Consider the following 21,584-nt stretch of genomic DNA (forward strand, 5'->3'; position numbering starts at 1 on the left):
ACTAAATCCCCAACCCCAATGTTTACTAATCTTAAAGAAGTTTGGGGAAAGTTTGGTGGAGGGTCAGGGGGCGAACTAATAAAAAGATTTCTTTGAAGTTGGCTAACTAGAAATTCTAGACATCTATCAATATAACAAGAGAACAACTGTATTTCAAATAACAACAAATCTGGTAAAGAAATACTATAAACTCAAAGCTTATGTCCCATTCCAACTTTATAATTAAATTGTACTCCCAATGATGGTAAGAGTAAGTGGGAGGTCTTTGGGAAGTAACTAGCTCATAAGAGTGGAGAAATAAAAAGGATGGGATTAGTACCCGGTATCAGAACCCCAGAGAGGGTTCTCATTCTGTCTCCCATGTAAGGACATAGTAAGAAGGTATATCTATGAACCAGAAAGTAGGTTCTCACTAGACACTGAGTCTGTCTGTGCTTTGATCTTGGACTCCCCAGTCTCCAGAAATAAATATCTCAGAAATAAAACTCTGAGAAAGAAATGTCTGTTGTTTAAAAGTAACAGTCTATGGCATTAACTTTTCTTTTTTTGTTTTTTTAATGTTTTAAAATTTATTTCCTTCTTTTATATTTGTCTGCATGCATGTCTGCTGGCTGTGGAGGTTGGAAGAGAGAAATAGATCCCCTAGAACTGTTGTTAGAGATGATTGTCAGCCATATGGGTACTTATGATGAAGCCATGTGGGTACTTGTGGGGTACTTAAGAGGAGCAGTCAGTGCTCTTAACCTCTGGGCCATCTCTCTAGCCCCAATGTTTGCTTATTATAACCATAACTAAAATAAAAAATATATCTCAGAAGGTAAACCTTGTTAAGTTCTCGGTTGTTTTCACTATACCTTGACACTTTCATGCTTCACACATACAATGAATAGTCAACATTGGGCAAATAAACAATCTAAGATTCTAAACTATCTTCAGAATGATTAAAAGATTAAACACATGCATAGTATTAACTATAGTGCAAAACTAGACACACACACACACACACACACACACACACTTTATCCATGGTTGTGAGCCACCGTATGGTTGCTGGGAATTGAACTGAGGACCTCTGGAAGACCAGCCAGTGCTCTTAACCACTGAGCCATCTCTCTAACCCCAGAGGCTCACAATTCTTAAAGCTGCAAAATCTTCTGTGTTAAATTTCCCTAAAGAGCTTATCACCAAATACATTGTTTAAAGATAAGAATCATTCCCCAAACAATGCTAGTACCATCCTGTGACAGTTAGCCTTGACTGTCAATTTGACTGATTTAAGAAACCTAGATTAGTAGAGGACAGATGGGTATGTATGTGACTGCGGTTCCTGAGACAGTTAGATCCTGAGGGCTCCGACCCATCTCTTGGGAATTCACAATGATGGCTTTATTGAGAGACAGTAAAAGGGAAGAGGTGAGGCCTACCTAGTTGAAGAGTATCGGCCACTGATGATTACATCCTTAGGACAATATCTTGCTCAAGTCTTTCTCTTTTCACTGGTTCTTATATAATAGCACAAGGTAAAGAGGCTTCTCTGCCACACATTCCCACCATGTTTATGTTCTGCTCAAGTGCATGGAAATAAGCAATACTGACTACCCTGAAACTATGAGTCAAATTAATCTTGAGGCTCAGTGGTTAAGAGCACTGGTGCTCTTCTAGAGAACATGGATTTAACTCCCATGTGGCAGCCCACAACTACCTGTAACAACAGTTCCAGGGAATCCAGTCCCCTCTTCTGGCCTCCAGGGGAACTGCATGCACATGGTGCACACACCCCATACACATACAAACAATGCTAGCTAATAAAGAGGGGAAAGTAAGCTCTTCCTAAGTGAAGTTAGGTAGCTTTTATGATCATGATTTCCTACCATTAGCTTACATGTTAAACCAACTGTTTGCTGACCTAAACCACTTCCATGTGGGTGCTAAGACTCAAACCTGAGTTCTCTGGAAAGAGTAGACAGTACTGTTAACTGCCAAACCATGTCTCCAGCCCCTAGGACTTTCTGGTGTTTTTGTTTGTTTGTTTGTTTGTTTTGTTTTGTTTTGGATTAGTTTACAAAACAATGGTTTTTACTATCACATTTTATATATACTTGTTTTTATGACCCTCCTCCCTCCCTCCCTCCCCATGCCCCCTCCACTATTCATACCCTTCCTCTTTGCATTTTCATGTGTATTCTATTACCTTAATTTTCCTTAAGAAATCTTTTTGCTCTTTCATGGTCCCCTTTTTAGTTTTATGACCTATCTCACACCCCTTTACATACATGTGAAAATTAAAATCTATTAGATAAGACTTTGACAATCATTATATTTGCAAGTTGTTTCTAAAAGATGCCACAATGACATCATATGCCAGCATCTCAAACAGGTAGATTGAGTGACTTTCCCAGAAGGATGGCAAAATTCGACAGTTCCAAACAGAAAAGGGGATAGTTTTCTTTTCACAAAGACAGCACCACATTCTTAAGCGCCCTTGCCAAAATCAGAGCACTTTGGTAATGCAGTCTCTTAGTAGGTATCATTAGGCAGTAATCCAAATACATTTCAAATGTATTAAGAAAACACTTTCATTAAAAACCAACATTACTTAACATTCTTAAAACAATAAAAAGCCTTTTTGATAGGCGGCCAAGTGTTTTAAAGTATTTATAGGATTTTTCCTAGAGTACATGTTAACTAAGTTTTAGTCTTTGTGGGGGAAAAAAATTGAAAGAAATTAAACTAAGCAAACTATGAATACTCTGACAGGCTACGTGTGTTATAAAGGAACCCAAATATGACTCTGAGTAACATTTGTACACTACTTGTTTTCCAGTGAGTTTCAATATTAGTAGGTAGTTCCTTAACATCACATGAATGAGATTCCTGAGTAATACAATGCGCTCCACTTTTAAGAAAAAGAAAAGAAGGAAGGAAGGCAAGCAAAACAAATTCTTTAGAAAGTAAAAGTGGTTCATTTAGCAAAATAATTATTCATATTATACAATGACTCATCAAAGACTTCCCTTAGACAGTAGCTAACTTAGTTCATTTTACATCGTTTTACATATCTAAATTCATCCACATAAAACTCTGAATTAGTATGTCTTATGTCTAAGCAAAGTATATATCTCCACTTTTATAATTATAAACTAAAGCATTTAACCAGATCTTGTCTATAATTAAAACTATGCCAGCCACAAAACTGCACAAAAAAATTCAGTTCCTGAACTCATAAAACCTCAAACAGCAGTATCAAACTAACTACTAAAGAAAGGGCTTTACTTAATAAAGAAGGTGACTTGAGAACAGCCTAACTTTGAGAACACATAAATCAAACATATAAGTCCCCTTGGCTCTGAATTCACTGTTAAGTAAGGATTATTCTTGATACTTGTTGCTTCTTCTGATCACATGGTAGGCAAGCAAGCAGACAAAAAAGCCAATTAATCTCAAAACCAAATTACCCCTAAGCAGAAAATAAGGTTGATAATCAGAAACTGTGTAATGAAGCTATTAGGGTCTTGCCTTAAAAGCTTTCTCTCAGGCTCTACAAACAAACAAAGGAATCTAGCAGGGTATCAGAATAAATCTCACACCGTGATTCCTCTGTCCATGTCTCTTTCTCTTCTCTCTAGCTCTACCCTGAGTCTCCAAAGTTTCTAGTTTTATACATATACAAAATAAGGGCAAGTCTCTGGAAATTTGCAGTTACAGAGATTGGATGTTCCTTTATCTCTGAAGGTCCCAAATGTGATCTATTTGAAAGACTCCTTTCCTGACTATGTGTCCTGCCAAATGGGAGATAATCATAGGGAGCTAGCTTTTTTTTTTGGTTTTTCGAGACAGGGTTTCTCTGTAGCTTTGGAGCCTGTCCTGGACTAGCTCTGTAGACCAGGCTGGCCTCGAACTCACAGAGATCCACCTGCCTCTGCCTCCTGAGTACTGGGATTACAGGCATGCGCCACCACCGCCCGGCCGGGAGCTAGCTTTTAACATCTGTCTCAGAGAAGGGAGTGGAGATTAGGCTGTGAGAACCAAGGTTATTGACTGCATGACTGCCCCACGGAGTGTATGTGTATGGGGGGGGGGGGGGGGTGTTACCCAGCACATGGGAGAAATTATGCCCAGTAAACAATCAAAGAACTGCTATGCCATGGGAATAGATCCCAAAATTGTAATGATGGAAGAAAGCTTATGGCTTCACACAAGAGATCTACAGCAGGAAATAGCCAAATCGTTCAAAAAGCAGTTATCACTAAGTAGTCTTACGTTCCTTGGTTTAGACCTCTATCAGAGTCCTTGGTGCTCTGGGATGTCTTTCTGTATGCTGTGAATATGTGTGGCTACCATTGGATAATAAATAAGGCTGTTTTGGCCTACTACAAGAAAGCTTACGGTCAGGTGGGAAATCTAGGCAAAGATACAGAAAGAAGAAGGATGTAGTCAAGAGAGACTCAAGTTGCCGCTGAAAGAGCACAAGATGTGCCAGCAGCTCAGGAAAGCCACAGCCATGTGGCAACATACAGACTTATAGAAATGGGTTAATTTAAGATGAAAGAGCTAGCTAATAAGAAGCTGAAGCCATAGGCCGTACAGTTTGTAGTTAATATAAGCCTCTGAGTGATTATTTTATAAGCAGCTGTAGGACCATGGGGCCGGGAGGAACTGGAGAAATTTCCAGCTACACTTGGTTCTGGTGGGTTGGCACTTTTGTGAAGGCTGAGTTTCTCACTGCATAATCCTGTGGCCCTCAGCACCTGTGTCCACTAGAAACATGTATGTGAGCATATATGTGTATATATACTAGCGATTAACACACATGCACATAAATCACATATAATCCTCCTGAGAATGGTTTGAATAGTCAAAAAATTTAGTAAGAATGAAAAGGTAGATAAGTAATATCAGAAATTCAGTAAGGTCATGGTTTGCTTACCAGGACAAACAGTGATTTCCTCTGCAGAACCTTCTGGCATACGGACTAAGTTTCTCTTACTGGTCAAAGCAGCAATGCTGAAACAGAACCAAATGTAAGTGAACTCCTCATAGAAGAAAGCGGAGCACAGGTACACAAGCAATAGTGGAGTCGTTTACAAAGCCACAAGTGAGCTGACACATCCTGTACAACATCACAATCAGAAAGCAAGGAGTCTACAGTCCAAGTAGGCCAGAAACAGGGAAAATAAGCATGCTTACAACTTCGGTTCCAGTGAAAGCACTGAATGAAAAGAAGCACCCTTTTGTAGTCTTCATAGAGAAAGGTTTAAAGGGTAAGAACTACCAGTAACTATCAGAGAAGACAAAAATTATACATAGTATAAAAATGTCAAAGGTGTTTTGCAGTCTGGCTACCAGTTAAAGCCTTCTGAAGGCAAGAGACATAAAAACTCAGAAAACATAGAGATTCTCCTGACAGCACAGCAGTTTTTCCTCACCTTACAGTTAAAGTTCTCTTTATCTCAAGATACAGCTTTCCAAGCAACAAGAATAAAATAAAATCTTAAGTGTCCTACAGCAAAAATCTGCCCACACAACTTGACTACCTCTTCTGGGAAAAACTTAATTATGAATAGCTTCCCTTATCCAACCTTCTGGTTTTTCCTGCCTGTTTGTTCATGGAGTGTGATCCCTTTCTGACATCAGAACACATGGCTGAGAGATCTGAGCATCTGAAACAGTCCCCTCATGCTTCACAGAGTTTTATGATTAGTTTGATCAAGTATGCAAGAAGACACTTAAAAACACAAATCCTCTCATCAACCAAGAGCCACAGAGAAGAGACAATAGCCACCACTGAGACCCATGATAAATAACTAAATCATGACAGGAAACCACAAGTGATTTCTCTCCCTAAATAAAACATTTCAGAGCATTTGTTATAAACCCAAGCCAGACACAGTTTTACTCTGCATGTACCATTAGGGCTCTATTCAAAAAGTCCATCACAAGACAATTTGCTGACATTTATAAAATGGGCTAATCAATTTGAAGTCAAACCACATTGTATGTGATTTCAACTCCCTCCTGGTGACAAAGCATATAATCATTTATTAAAACCTACATCTGCTCTACACAGGCTTACCACAATAAAACAGAGAGGCCTACAGAGAGAACACCAACTCCAGTTTAAAACATTTCCAAAAGTGTCTTAACAGCAGAAGAATCAAATCAACTCCATATTCTTCAGCTTAAGGATAAACACCTAGTACTATCCACCAAATGCTCAACAAAGACCACTACCTAAATTCTAGTAACGGCAACTGGGCCTTAAATTCCATATAAGAGATAACAGCCATTCAATACAAAGATCAACTCTTGAGAAATCCCCAAAACAAACTGTCAGACAAAGCGGGGAAGTGGTTGGAAACCTGACCCAGTTAATAACCAATTAGCCATTATCTATTTTTAAAGAAAAAAGATTGGGGGCTGGAGAGATGGCTCAGTGGTTAAGAGCACTGATTGGTCTTCCAGAGCACCCGGTTTAATTCCAAGCACCCACATGGCAGCTTACAACTTCTGTAACTCTAGTGCAGGGAAAACACCAATGCACATGAAATAAAATAAATAAATTAAAAGAAAAAGAAAAAAGAAAAAAGATTGGGAAAGTAACCCCATCAACTAATCATCAAGAATAGAGGAAGCAGGGTTGCAATGATGGCTCAGTGGTTAAGAGCACTCACTGACTGCTCTTCCTGAAGACTTGGGTTCAATTCCCAGCATCCACAGGGGTAACTCCAAAATCTCTGTAACTCCAAAATCTGACACTTTGACATAGATGTATATTCAGGCAAAGTGCCAATGCACATAAAAATAAAAATAAATAAAATTGTTAAAAATGCAAGAGGTAATGCAAATACATAGCTATAGTATCAAATAAGACGCTAACTAGAGCTGGGCAGTAGTGGAGCATACCTTTAATCCCAGCATCCGGGAGGCAGAGGCAGGCTGATCTCTGTGAGTTCAAGGCCAGCCTGATCTACAGAGTAAGTTCCAGGACAGCCAGAACTGTAACACAGAGAAACCCCCATCTTAAAAAAAAAAAAAAAAGACACTAAGCAGACACAATGGCAAAGATACAGAATGAGGGTGGTACAGAATCTGTGTGGCCTGAATAATAACATAGGTTTAAGAAATAAGATTTGGAAATGCACATAAGCATAATCAGACCAGAATAATACCTGTCTCTGTAGAAACCGGTAAAGGAGACCATCAGAATAAGAAAAAAAAAGACTATAGAGATAAAGGGGAAAGCTTTGGAAATCTACAAAGGAAGTAAAAGTATATTAGAGAAGAGCAAGAACAAAAGTATACTGAGTATATAGCAAGCTGAGCACAGTAGATATACAGTTCCTTGGGCTAGGGAAGAAACTCAGAAGCCATTTCAAAAATCCTGCCAGATAAAAGCAAGGTAGTTCTACCCCTAGGAAAAGTCCTTACAAGCCTCAAATCCAGTTTCAGATTTCCATGAGGCAGTGATTACTCCAGTAGACAGATCTGTAGTGGAGACAAATCCCATTTTTGTTACACCACACAGCTTGGAAGGTAGTATCCAGGAACCATTTGGAGGAGGTAAAATCTACTGTTAAAAACTGAACTGAGGTTAAAGCTATGACAGCTCAGTGATTAAAAGCACTGACTGTTCCTCCTAAGGACCCAGGTTCAATTCCCAACACCCACATGGCAGCTCACAACTGTTTAATTCCAGTCTTGGAAATCTGAAGTGTTCTTTTGGCATCCAAGGGTACCAGACACAAATATACATGCAGTTAAAACACCCACATGCATAAAAATATAAAAAATAAATAGAAAAAAAAACAAAAAAAAACCTGAACTACCCTGGAGGCCTAAGATCAAGGAACATCCACAGGATGAAGTATCTCAATTTGGCCTGCTACAAACCGTTAGTCAGGAAAGCCTCTTAAAGGCAGTTGTAGACAGCAGCAGGGCTGGGCTCTGGCCAAAGAGAACAGGCAACAGGAGGCTGGCTTAGATTAGATCATGTATAAGGAACAGATCTCATCAACCAAGAACTATACCGGAGTTTAATAGCTCTGAGCCTTAGGTCAGTGAGAAGATCTAACTTTACAACTACCTACCTACATTCATTACTGTTAAGCCCAAGAACACTGAAGTTCCTGGGGTGTAATGATAACAAAAAAGGCATCTCTCCAGAAGGGTGATTAATACATAAGAGACCTTGAAAATATGAAGGCAGGTCTTTCTGTCTGAACCAATCTCAGTGCTATGGTATGATTACCATACTCCCCACTTGGGAGACACTCCTTAGATAAAGAGCACCTCAAGAGGATAGATACAGGCGAGGTAAAGAGGATGAGAAAATCTGCCCAACCCACAAAATGCAAAGCTAAGTGTGACGTTGACATGCAAAGAAAGAAATTGATTATGGACAGAACTCTGGTAGATAGCAGTACAGATTCAGTAGCAGCATAAAGCAAAGGAAAGCCATCAACAGGCCACTGCAAACTGACCCTCCTTCTCCTGACTCTATGAGTATTATTCAAAGATCCAGGAAGAAGCTGCCCCAACATCTCATCTTTTCTTCTTATTTATGCTTTTTTCTTTGTGTTTATGCGTGTGATTTTTTTTCTCCCTCCATGCTTAGGAGAATTAAAATTTTTCAGTGTGTGTGTGTGTGTGTGTGTGTGTGTGTGTGTGTGTGTGTGTGTACACATGCACGGGCATGGGGATCAGAGGACAGTTTTTCTGAGTCAGTGCTCTCCTTCCACCAGTGTCTGGGAATCAAACTCAGATCATCAAGGCTAGTGCAGTAAGCACCCACTGAGCCACTGACCCCTATTACCCAGGATTTTTTTTGTTTTGTTTTGTTTTGAGATAGGGTTTCTCCAGGTAGGCCTACATGTCCAAAAACCTATGTAGACAAAGCTAGACTCAAACTCACAAAGATCCTCCAGTTTCTGCCTCCCTAGTAAAGGTTCTTGTTTTGTTTTTGTATTGTATTAAATTTTTTAAATGTCTTTACTTGCTATTTCTCTTCAAATATATATCTAATTTTGTTTATCCATTCTTTTCCATTTAGGAAAAAACTTTTCCCTAGTTTCTTAAGATAGGCTCTCAATGTGTAGCCTCAACTGGCCTAGAACTCATTATGCAGACTGGCCTGCCTCTGCCTGGGAAAAGCTAGATTAAATGTATGCACCACCAGTGCCTCGCTTTCTTCTTCACTTTTTTGTTTTGTTTTGTTTTTTCGCCCAATGATTCCTTCTTTTCCTCCTGCTCTTGAGTTTACCTCACTTTCTAATATTCTTATATTTTTATTTTTTTACTCCTCATCCTACATTTATTAAAATTTGCTTTTGAACTTTTCTATTCAGTGATGCTTACTCTCATGCTCTTGTCTCTCCCCACCCCTCAAAATTTTTCTCTACTCCATTTCTTTTTTTTTTTTTTGGAGCTGCGGACTGAACCCAAGTGCTCTACCACTGAACCTCTACACCATTTCTTGTTTTTCCTTTCATCTATTTAATTTTGTTCTCCCCTTCTCCAGTCTCCTTGTTCTCTTGCTAGTTCACACTTACTTTAAAGAATAATTAACTTTATACCACATTCTACCGCAATATGGCATTTTCAGCTATATCGTCATTGGTGATTATACATTAGTGAACTGTAACTGATTTATATGCATTTCTATATCTCATATAGTTTGATGGGATTGCTACTATAGCAGTGTGTTTCATCCTGAGTATACACCTTCAAGAGTAGGCTACTCGCCTTGAGGCAGGGGGAGGGGCTTGGATTTGCCTCTACTGGATGTACTTCCTCATGGAAGGCCTTGCCTTCTTGTGGAGGGGAGAAGGAGGTGGATTGGGAGAGGGAGGCTGTGGGGGCAGGAAGAGGGAAAAGGGGGATCTTTGGTAGGTAAAATAAATGGAAAAATTTTCAATAAAAAAAAGATTGATACAAAAAAAGAAAGAAAAAAAAAGAGTAGGCTGTTCAATAAGAAGATCTACCTCTAAAATCCAGAAGAGCTAACCAATCCAACAGACACATAAATCATAACAATGAAATGCAAAAAATATAGAAAGTCAGAATAACACAACTCCTCTAAAAGACTATAACCCTCAACTATGGAAATTTACAATGAAGCGCTCAAGTGTTTCCTGGTAAAAATGACCTATGATCTAACACAGCACACTAACAAAGCAAATTTAATCCAGGAATGGAAAGTTAGCAGCATGGAGGAAAAAAACAGCAAAATCAATGAAAAAAAATCATCAATATGCATAAAAAAAAGTCACAAAGAAGAGAAATTCAGAGATTTTTGAAAGGAAGGGAGAGAGGAAGTAAAGGAAAAAGGAGGAGAGGAGGGAAGGAGAGAAACAAAAGAACGAAAAGGAAGGGAGGGAGGGAGGAAGAAAGAGAGGGAGGAAGGAAGTGAGGGAGGGAGGAAGGAAGCAACTGAAAAGTATGGATAAAAATGAAGCAGAGGTGCTGGAGAGCTGGCTCAGTAGATAAGAGCACTCACTGCTCCTACAGAGGACCTGGGTTGGTTCCCAGCACCACAGGGCTTGCAGCCATCATTTGAAGCTCCAGTTAAGGGATCCAATGTCTCTTCCTACCTCTGTAGGCTCCTGCACACATGCAGTGCACACACATATACCCAGGCACACACGTACAATAAAATAAGTATTTTTTTAAATAAAGTGGAAAGCATCACCAGTAGATTTGACTAAGCAGAAGAGAGAATATCAAGGGTAGAGGACAAAGTGAAACAAATTCTAGATTCAATTATTACTGAGGAAAAAATAAATGAGCATTACCACAACATCTAAGAATTCTAGGATAACAAGTGTGGTGGCACAAACCTTTAGTTCCAACACTAGAGAGAGAGAGGCAGGTGGATCTCTGTGAGTACAAGCCTGATCTACATAGTGAGCCTCAGGACAGCCAGGCTAGATAATGAAATGAGACCCTGTCTCAAAAAAAAAAAAAAAAAAAAAAAAAAATCAAAAAAGGATCCATATGATAGACATATGATAGAAGACAGAGCTGCTATGAACACTAAAAGCATAAACTATTCAATGACACTACAGCAGAACATTTCCCAAACCTACAGAAAAAAACAGACTCTCAAACACAAGAGGCATTTAGAACACCCACAGACATGACCAGAGAAGAACTCCTGTATATGTTATAGTCAAGAGGTCAAACATATAATGCAGGGGCTGAGCAAATGGCTCAAACATTAAAGTGCTTGACACACCAGTCTAAGAACCAGAGTTCGGATCCACAGAAACCCACTTAATTGCTTGGTGGGTATGGCAGTGACCTGCAATTCCAGTCTCAAAAAAAAACGCTAAGATGGGGATTCCCAGAGCTAGCTGGCTAGCAAGATGAGTGAGTCATACTGACAGGCTATGGGTTGAACTGAGACACTCTGACTCAATGAATAAGTAGAATAGTGATCCAAGAGGGATACTATATGAGCTTCCACATGTGCATACCCACAGGCATGCAAAAACATGAATACAAACACATGAAAAGAAAAAAAGAAATACAAAGCAAAGAAACAATATTAAAAGCTGTAAAGGAAAACTATCAACTCAGCTACAAAGGCAAAAACATTAGAATAGTATCAGTCTCTCATCAGCACTGCTCAAAGCCAGGGGAACATGGGAAGATGTGATTTTAAGCACTGAAAGTAAGTAACTGCCACCCAAGAATGTTAAATCTAGCAAAGCTATCTTTTAAAACTAAGAGAAAAGTAATAGCATTTCAAGACAAGCACAAACTAAGGCAGTTCATGACCACCAAGCTGGCATAGCAAAAAATATGTAGATGAATACTATATACAAAGGAAGAAGAAAAGCCAATCTTAATTATAAGAGCACAGGAAAGATTATATTTTAGGAGAGGGATGACCAAACAAATGAGATCTAGGAAGGAAACCATCATGTCCAACACTGTAAACCAGCAAATCCATGATACTAATAGGGAAGAAAGAACAAACAGCAATCCAACCAAACACAAGACAACCAACAAAATTACAGGAATTAATAGGTACCTCACTATAATAACTTTAAACATAAATGGCCTTGATTCACCAATAAATAAGACTGACTTATTCCAACCTCCTGTTGTTTCCAGGAAAAAGCCAAGAGAGAAAATTCAAGCAAACAGACATTCAAAGCAAGCTGGTAGAGTTATTCTGGTATTTGATAAAGTAGACTTCAAACCAGAATTAGTCAGGAGACATAAATGTCACTACATATTAAAAGGGAACAATTCACCAGGCATGATGATGCACGCCTTTAATCCCTGCACTCGGGATACAAAGGCAGGTGGATCTCTTTGAGTTCAAGGCTAGCCTGGTCTACATAGTAAGTACCAGAACAGCCAGAGCTATGCAAAGAGACCATGCCCCCAAAAAAAGAAAAAAGGAAAAAACAAAACAAAACAAAAAACAGAAAAAAGCCTTTCAATTCTATCTCACTTCCGCTAGAATCAATAACGCAAATAACAACAAATGCTGGTAAGGTTGCAGGAAGATTTAAATTCTATAACCAATACTATCAATACGGAGGTTCCAAGAAAGACAGACAAACAGAAAGAAAGATGAAAGGAAAGATGGGAGGGAGGGAAGGAAAGAAAAAGAGAGAGAGGTGGGGTGAGGAAAAGAGACAGAGCAACAGCAAAAGAGAGAGAAAAGGAGATAGAGAACAGAATTACCATACAATCCAGCTACATTATACCTATGCATCTGAAGAACTCTAAGTCAACATACCATAGAGACACTTGCATATCCATGTTTAAAGCCACACTGTTATAATAACCAATGGAATCAGCCTAGATTTCACCCATGGACAAACAAGGTACATATACACAATGGGAAAAAAATGAAATCATGACATTTGCAGGAAAAAAATGGATGCAAAGTCACCATTGAACAAAATAAGCAGATTCAGAAAAACAAAGACCATATCATATATCATGCTCTCTCATATGCAAAACCTAGATTTATACATAGTATAAATCTAATATGTAATAAATAATGATAATTTATATTTGTAGAGTATGAAACTAATAAGGGGATCATGAGAGAAGAGGAAGAGACTTTAAGAAAGGGGAGAAATACAAAAAGTAATGGACTCACCAGAAGAAAGGGTATAACTGGACAGGGGAGGGGACACAGAGAGGACAGTGAGAGAGGAAAGTGAATGAGAACAATTGCACAAATACATGATGATGACCTGAAACCTATTATCTGTATGCTAATCTGAAAGGAAAAAGTAACATAAGCAGAGAGAACCAAAGGAGAAAGAAGACAGGAAGACAAGCCATAAACAGTATAGGAAGCTAGACTTAGAGAACAGCAAGAAATAAACTAGGAAAAATATATATCAAGATGGCTAGAGTGGGTAAGAAAACCTTTATGATCTCTTTCAGGCTTAATATTTTAGGCTTCTAAGAGATGCATATTTGTTCCTGGCAGTAGTGATGCTTACCTTTAATCTCAGCACTTGAAGGTAGAGGCAGGCAGATCTTTGAGTTTGAGGCCAGCCTGGTCTACAAAGAGAGTTCCAGGAGAGTCTTGAAAAACAAAAAACAAAGACAAAGACAAAAAAGGGGAGAGAGAGATGCCTACTTAGAGCTAAAAAACCGATTTCCCGACTTGACGCATAAAGGAGATAAAAGTTCCCTTGTCAAGTTTTCCATGTAGTCTCTTTCAAGGGGTTCATCTTCCTTATGTTTATACCATAGGAAGAGACCTGAAACCCACAGAAAATACAACCTCACCTTTGTGAGGGAGGCACAAAGTTTCCTTCTTCAGAACTCTTCAGAACTTCTTCAGAAGTTTCTTCAACAAATAGACCTTGGGAAGACTGTAAAGAAACAGGAAACATCTTAAATACACAGATAAACCTATTCTTCCCTTGTTATTATTTATTTTGGGCATGTTTATATGTGCATGTGGAAGCTAAAGGTCAACATTGGGTGTCATTCCTCAGAGGCTAGCCACCTTGGGTGTGTTCGATTTTGTTGTGTTTTGTTTGTAACAGAGTCTCACTATGTAGACCAGGCTGGCCTACAGCTCACAGAGATTCTCTTCTGGGATTAAAGGCACAAGCTACCACACCAGGCCATATCCACCTTGTTCTTTGCTAATTTTGTTTTGTTTATCTTTGGGAGAAGGAATGCACATGAGGAGGTCAGAGGGCAAGTTGCAAGAGTCAGTTCCCACTTTCCACCATCTGGACTCTGGGAATCAAATTCAGGTCATCAGGTCCCTCTTTCCTGGTGATGACAAGCACCTTGTTTCTTAAGACAGCTTCTCTCATTGGCCTGAAGCATCCCAAGTGAACTAGGCTAAGCTGACTTGTTAGCCCCAGGTCTCCATCCATCTCCAACTCTCTAGTACTAGACATAAAAGTGAGTGCCAGCCACTAGACCCAGCCATTTTTGATGGGTTCTAGAATGGAACTAAAATTCTCAAGTTTATATGGTAATCAGTTCCAACTGAGCATTCTCCTCAGTCCTAGTTTCTTCCTTTAAAAACAAAAAAATCTAGACTTGGCAGTGGTAGCGCATACCTTTAATCCCAGCACTAGGAACACAGAAGTAGGAATATCTCTGTGAGTTCAAGGCTAGGCTGGTCTATAGAGTGAGTTCCAGGACAGCTAAGGCTACACAATGAAACCCTGTCTCAGAAACCAAAACAAAACAAAAAAATTTTTAAAAGGCCAAGCATGAGCTAGCACTTGGGAGCAGAGGCAGGCAGATTGCTCTGAGTTCAAAGCTAACATGGTATATTTAGTGAGTTCCATGAAGAAAGCAACTAATGCTACTTTAAGTTGGCTTTCTGAGAAAATATTTTGGCTATGAAACTTCTTCCAGGAAAAGCTTCTTTAGCAACTCGATAAAGTTTTCAGGTTTTATCTTATCAATACCCCAAACAAGTAAGGGATCCCTCTATGATTCCAATAAATGATGAAATTTAAAAGAAGGAGAGGAGGAAATGAGTGAGGGAAAAGGAAGAAAACTGAATCTAGAATCAAAAGGAAGATAAAGTTGTACGACGACTGGAAATGTGGTTACAACAAATCAAACAATACTAGGTGAACTACAATGCAGTATCAATGGGCCAGCAAGAAAAGGGCACTTGTTACCAAGCCTGACAACCTGAGTCTGATCCCTGGGACTCATACAACAAAAGGAGAGTACTGACTCCCTACAAGTTATCCTCTGACCTACACACACACTCACATGCACACACACAAATAAAATGTAACTTTCTAAAAACCTTTTCATTAAAATATAGCAACAATAAATAATGCACCCAACTCTTGAATTAAGCAATGAATTTTTTTTCTTTGGAGAAAAAAAAAGGACACACTGACACCTAGTGTCCACATAACAAAATTTTGTTGATTGAGAAAACTAGAGAGATGGCTCAAAAGTTAAAAGCATGTACTGCTAGAGAAGCAGAAGTCAAGCAACCGATAAAAGAACTGATTCCCGCAAGTTGTCCTCTGACCTTCACTCATGTGTTATGGCACCCCCAAAGTAAATAAATAAATAAATACATACATAACTACATACATAAATACATAAATAAATGTCTTAAATTTGCGTTGCTTTAAGTAAAGTGAAAAATAATAAAGACAATGTCAATCTCTGGCCTCCAACCTCTAACACATACACACATACACAAACAAACAAAATAAAAAAAAAAAAAAACAGATAGGATTGTTAAAGAAGAATGTTCTCTATAGACAGCCCCTAAGTGTTGCACTAGGCAATTTAATAAAATCATTTTAATTCCTGTAACTCCATAAAGATGTGGCTGAAGAGATGGCTCAACAATTAAGAACACTTGCTGCTCTGGCAGAGAACCTAGGTTCGGTTCTCAGCACAAACATGACAGCTCACAACCATCCCTGAATTCCTTCTGAATACTATAGAAGCATCATATAACTACAAACTCATTATCAACTATAATTTTTGGAGTATTCTGTTTTATGATTAAAGTGTTTTCTATTGCTATTTCTGTTATCAGACCTTTTGAGTTTCTCTTGTTACATTTGTTTGGTTTTTCCTTACAATAAAGATTTATGAAGTGCTAGCTTCATATTCCTAACAGTATAATTTTGGTGTTTGTATTTATTTTTGTGTCTTTTAGCAAGTCATTTAAATCTCAATTTTTACATCGAGAAAATGGGAATAACAATATCTTTAAGCAGTTTAAAGGGAGAGAAACAAAATACAAGTTTTCATACATAATACTATCTACCCATATTAGAAATAGACTAAGGCAACAACCTAAATGTCCCAAAATGGAGATTGGTGTCATTAGAGAAAGTCACCAGAAGCAAAATCTAAATATACCATTATGAGAGGGAGAATAAACTGGGACACTGTCTCAACCTATGTCAAAGACTATCTCCCCTAGGATTAACATGGTGGAAGAAAGAAACTGACCCCCACAAGTTGTCTTCTGACCTTGTACGTGCTATGGCATTTGTAAACCCAGGAGAGCACACACACACACACACACACACACACACAATAAACAAATAATTTGTTTTGTCTTTCAAGACAGGGTTTCTTTGTGCAACAGCCCTGGCCTGGATTTTGTACACCAGGCTAGTCTCCAATTCAGAGATCCATCTGCCTCTGCCTCTGCCTCCCAAGTGCTGGGATCAAGGGCATGAGTCACCACACCAAGCAATAAACTGTAATTTTTAAAACATTAGAGTTGTTTGTTTTTTTTTTTTCAGATCTCTTATAACAGGAAATGTCAGTCAGTCTGAATATCATGCTGGTGCAGGTTTGAAAAGCTAGTATTCATGCACCTCTAAGAGGAATGCAAATGTATATAACTTTTATAGATGACAACTTGGTAATGGTTAACAAAACTATAAATGTAGGGGTTGGGGATTTAGCTCAGTGGTAGAGTGCTTGCCTAGCAAGCGCAAGGCCCTGGGTTCAGTCCTCAGCTCCACAAAAAAAAAAAAAAAAAAAAAAATGTAAGCATCCTCTGATCCACCACTGTATCTATAAGAAATTATCCTACAAACAACTCCTGAGTAGATGAAATTTCCTCTGTTCAAGGTAATAATACAGAACTACTTGTGATAGGAAAATGTTAGAGACAACCTATTTGTTCTCCTGTCGGCTGCTGAATAAGCTATGGTTTATCTAATACAGTACATGCCCTACATCAAATAAACAGGGGTAAATTGAGTATTGTTAGGGAATGATCTCAGAATTGCAAAACAAAAAGGGCAGAGTAATGTGTATAGTAAACTACCATTTGTAGAAATACAAAGAAAGGAGCTAAGGATGCATCTCAGTTGGCAGTGCTTGTCTAGTATGCATGAAATCCTGGATGCCATCCCCTACACTATACAAAGCATGACAATACTTGCCTATAACCCAATCCCAGTATTCTGGAGATGGAAGCAGAACCCCAAGTTCAAGGTCATCCTTCTACTTAACAAGTCTAAGGCCAGCCTGGGCTACACGAGAACCTATGTGAAGCTCCCAGAAAAAGAGCTACATCTACACTGAACATTCTACAAGGCTGTTTAACTGATTATAACTTCAATGACTGTGGAAAGACTGTAATGTTGCATGTCCAGAGCCAAATTATCTTAGCCCCAAAGTAGCTATTTATTGCTCACCTCTGTGTGTGACTTAGCATTCTTGTGATGATTAGGAAATGGAATGTATAAACAGACCCCTAGCTTCCACCAACCCAAAATCGTCCCACCAATCTATTTGCAAAATACGTTTTTTTCTTTTTTTTCTTTTTTCTTTTCTTTTTTCTGCCAGAGGTGAGGACCGAACCCAGGGCCTTGCACTTGTTAGGCAAGCGCTCTACCACTGAGCTAAATCCCCAACCCCTTGGCTTTTTTCTTTAAAGACTTATTTTTATTATTTTTATTGTATAAAGGTATGTGTCTGCATGTGAGTATGTGTGCACTGAGTGCAGGTATCCTCAGAAGACAGCAGTGTCCAATCACTTGGATGAAGCTATGCTGGGAATTATACCCTCGTCCTCTGGAAGAGGAGAAAGTGCTCTTTGAACTGCCCAGCTGCATCTCCAAGCCACTTGAAGGTGTTTTGATCTATAACTTTCTTTGTTCAATTACTATAAAATCTTCATAAAACTGATACCTTACTGGAATATGTAATTTGGGATAACCTAATCTGTGTTCCGAGGCCACAGCAACTCATATTTGGCTACAGAATAAACTAATTCTTATGCCTTCTGAAATGAGAGCTGTGTTTTTTGCATTGATACTTGTCTAAAAAATTAATTTTTTTTTAAATTTGAGGAAAAGTACTTTTTATATTACATAAAGTATCATGGAAGGTACACTAAAAATTAGTAGCATGGATCAAATCCAGTATGGGAAATGTCTGGCTATAAAGTTTAGATGAAAGACAAATATATTTTTAATTTACATTTCCTAGAATGTTTTAAAATACTGACTATAGAAAAACATTTTAAAAATAACAACTTTAGCTGGGCAGAGGTGGCGCACGCCTGTAATCCCAGCACTCAGGAGGCAGAGGCAGGTGGATCTCTATGAGTTCGAGGCCAGCCTGGTCTACAGAGATAGTCCAGAACAGGCTCCAAAGCTACAGAGAAACCCTGTCTCCAGAAACCAAAAAAATAAATAAATAAAAATGTTTAAGCAAGGTGGTGGTGGCAGTGGCGGACCCCTTTAGTCCCAGCACTCGGGAGGTAGAGGCAAGTGGAACTCAGTAAGTTCAAGGCCAGCCTGGTCTACAGCATGAGTTCCAAAAAAGCTAGGACTATACAGAGAAACTCTATCGTGAAAGAATAAAAAAGTTTGGTGGGCAGTGGTGGCGCACACCTTTAATCCCAGCACTCAGGAAGTAAAGCCTGGTGGATCTCTGTGAGTTCGAGGCCAGCCTGGTCTACAGAACAAGATCCAGGACAAGTACCAAAACTACACAGAGAAATCCTGTCTCCAAAAAAAAGAAGTTTGGAAAAGAAAATATGGTATATCCTAACAATATGGAATAATGTTTTGATGTATATCTGATAAAGATTTTTGATAGATTATAAAATAAATGAACAAAGTTTATACAGAAGAGTCTCCATCTTGCTCAAAAATTTAAAGGAAAATGAGTTTTATATGTTTAGAAATTATGATGACTGCCTTTTGGTGGGTGGACTGCATGCAGGTAATTATTGTAAGTTTTCCTTTTTTGAGGCAAGGCCTCACAATGTAGCCTAGGCTGGCTAGGAGGCCTCAGCCTTCTTAGTGATGAGATTATAGGTAGGTTACACCCAAGCTCTTTTCTTCTTTTTGCACTTTTCCCATTTTACATAGTAAGCATGGTAAGCAAACACTGTTTTAATAAGCAGACAGAGGGAAAGTCCACAAAAAATAGTTAAAATAACCCATATTTTATCTGTAAATCAATGATCCTTAGTTATAGCATCACTGACCCTTACCTGCCCATGACTGGTTGTTGGTTCTTCCTCCAACAAAAGTTTCTGTTTCAAGCTTTTAATTGGACTTTTTTGAAAATCCTTGGTTTTTGAGTGCCAGACAGACGCCCTAGGTTCCTGCCTTTCCTCTTTGGCTTCAGCTCCTGTATCTTCTGAGAGGCCTTCATTTTTGTCACTAGCCTCATCTTCTTGGCCACATCCATTCTGGATCAGAAAAGGAGGTCTAGGTAACACTGGTTCCCCAAACCCTCTTTTTTTAATAAGCTGCCTCTGAGCCATTTTTAGGCTCTTCTGATAAACCTCCAACTGGCAGAGAATGACACTGGTATATTGGTTAGGATCTACTCCAGCAGGGCAGAATGGAATACCCCAGTAGTAGTGCACAGTACCCCCAATGTCCTGGAGTCCTTTGGTGTTTGCTGGGGTAGAAAGACATTGCCTAGATGTGTCCCCCCTACCCTGGACAGCTTTGGAAAACGCATAACCACTCCCAGTACTTTCCTGTGGCTTCCCACACTGTGTGTGCTCAGTCAAGTGGCCAGTACATCTGTCAAAACATTTAACGTTCTCATTCTCAAACACTGGCTGGCTTGACTGGTCCCAGCTTCCTGAGCTGCCCGAGACAGGCTCCTCTTCAGTGTTTTCATTGTGGTCCCAGGGCTCCTTTCTTTCCTCAGCCTCGTTTCCCTGACTGATATGTGAGCCTTTAAACAGTGATGGAGGTACCAGCTGCCATATGCCTGTAGGTATTTGAGAAAAAGTAGGGCTAAGGACAAAATTTTTTTTTCAGTTAAGACAACTTGGTAAGCTATAACTTACCAAGAATTACAAAATGTGGTTACAAAAAGCCCTTCTTTGACTTTAGCCAAAGGGTGGTTTTTCCTTGAAAATAAAAGTATGTTGGATATTAATGAAATTTCAACTATTTATGTTTGAACCTCTTTTATACTATAGTAAGAATTTGGGGCATCTCTACTCTCAGCAGACGATCCCTGTGATATAGTTATGCTTGATGAGTGGAAGGAGTCAGAACAGGAAGACATGCCTTCAGTGGTTCCAGAATCTTTGGTGTTCTCTTGATGGGAATGTGAAGGTGGTCCAGTAGCCAGAGGTCGAGATCTGGTAGCAGAAGCATCAGAAGACCAGCAACTCTGAAACAAGTGATCCCGTACCAGACCAGGTTTATTATTAAAATAGCTGTATATGAAGAGTCATAGGAAGAACAAAAACGGTAGGCACTGTCCCTAGGAGTTTCTCCTCTTCAAAATACAGCTGCTCAATTCAAACGAATTCCCCAATGTGAAGTGAATGCCTATATAAATTTACTATACCGTTTCTAATATGAAGGGTATATAGTGTAAAGAATGGTTTGAACTGGACACATATATTCACATGGTGATACATGCCTGTAGTCCTAAGCTTTTCAGAAGGCTGAAGTGGAGAACCCCTCGAACTTACAAGTTCAAAGCCAGCCTTTCAATTCTAGGAGATTCCAGCTCAAACAAACAATCTAACAAGTAAACAGAAATCAAGGATGGCTAAGAATCTGCCACTGGCAAGTATCCTTAACATTTAAAATAATTTCTATTGCATATATTCCAATCATAATTTAATATCATTTGTTTTGTTTTGCTTTTTAATGTGCACTAGTATTTTGTCATGGGGAGTTTCAGGTCCCCTGAAAGTGGAGTTATAGACAACTGTGAGCTGCCATGTGGGTGCTGGGAGTTGAACCCAGGTCCTTTGGAAGAGCAGCCAGGGCCCTTGACTGCTTGCTAAGCCATCTCTCCAGCCCCTGATTTGGTTATTTTTAAAACTGCCCATTCTTTCTCTCCCTTTCTTTGCCGTCCCCACAAATGAGGGAGGTAAACACCTGGCCTTTGGAATTCTTGGTATTCCGCAACTCTTCAGAAGCTGGCCACTTACTATGATCCTTTTCAGCCATTGACTGAAATAATCTGTGCAGTGGAAGCAAACTCAAACAGCGACAAAACACTTCAAATTGGATTAACCAGCAATTCAACAATGCAGACTTAAAAAAAAAGTACTGAAATAGTTAGTTGAAAATCCTATAAACTACCATATTTCGTTTCTAATACAACTATACCAAGCACTAAGTAAA

The 21,584-nt window shown here is 39.0% G+C and overlaps 1 protein-coding gene across 6 annotated transcripts in view; it reads right to left on the reverse strand.

Moving 5' to 3' along the window:
- Nucleotides 1-21,584, reverse strand: part of Uimc1 (ubiquitin interaction motif containing 1) — a 71,765-nt gene that overhangs the window by 38,460 nt on the left and 11,721 nt on the right. For 3 of the 6 annotated variants that reach the window (XM_036188000.1, XM_036187998.1, XM_036187999.1), the window contains exons 5-8: nucleotides 20,508-20,613; nucleotides 19,466-20,202; nucleotides 13,768-13,853; nucleotides 4,928-5,004 (exon numbers count right to left, since the gene is read on the reverse strand). In XM_036188000.1, coding sequence (XP_036043893.1) covers nucleotides 4,928-5,004; nucleotides 13,768-13,853; nucleotides 19,466-20,202; nucleotides 20,508-20,613 — 1,006 coding nt within the window. The remainder of the gene's footprint in view (nucleotides 1-4,927; nucleotides 5,005-13,767; nucleotides 13,854-19,465; nucleotides 20,203-20,507; nucleotides 20,614-21,584) is intronic. The other 3 variants (XM_036188002.1, XM_036188004.1, XM_036188003.1) reach the window with 3 other exon arrangements.

The sequence above is a fragment of the Onychomys torridus genome, chromosome 5, assembly GCF_903995425.1.
Source record: "Onychomys torridus chromosome 5, mOncTor1.1, whole genome shotgun sequence".
NCBI classification, from domain to species: domain Eukaryota; kingdom Metazoa; phylum Chordata; class Mammalia; order Rodentia; family Cricetidae; genus Onychomys; species Onychomys torridus.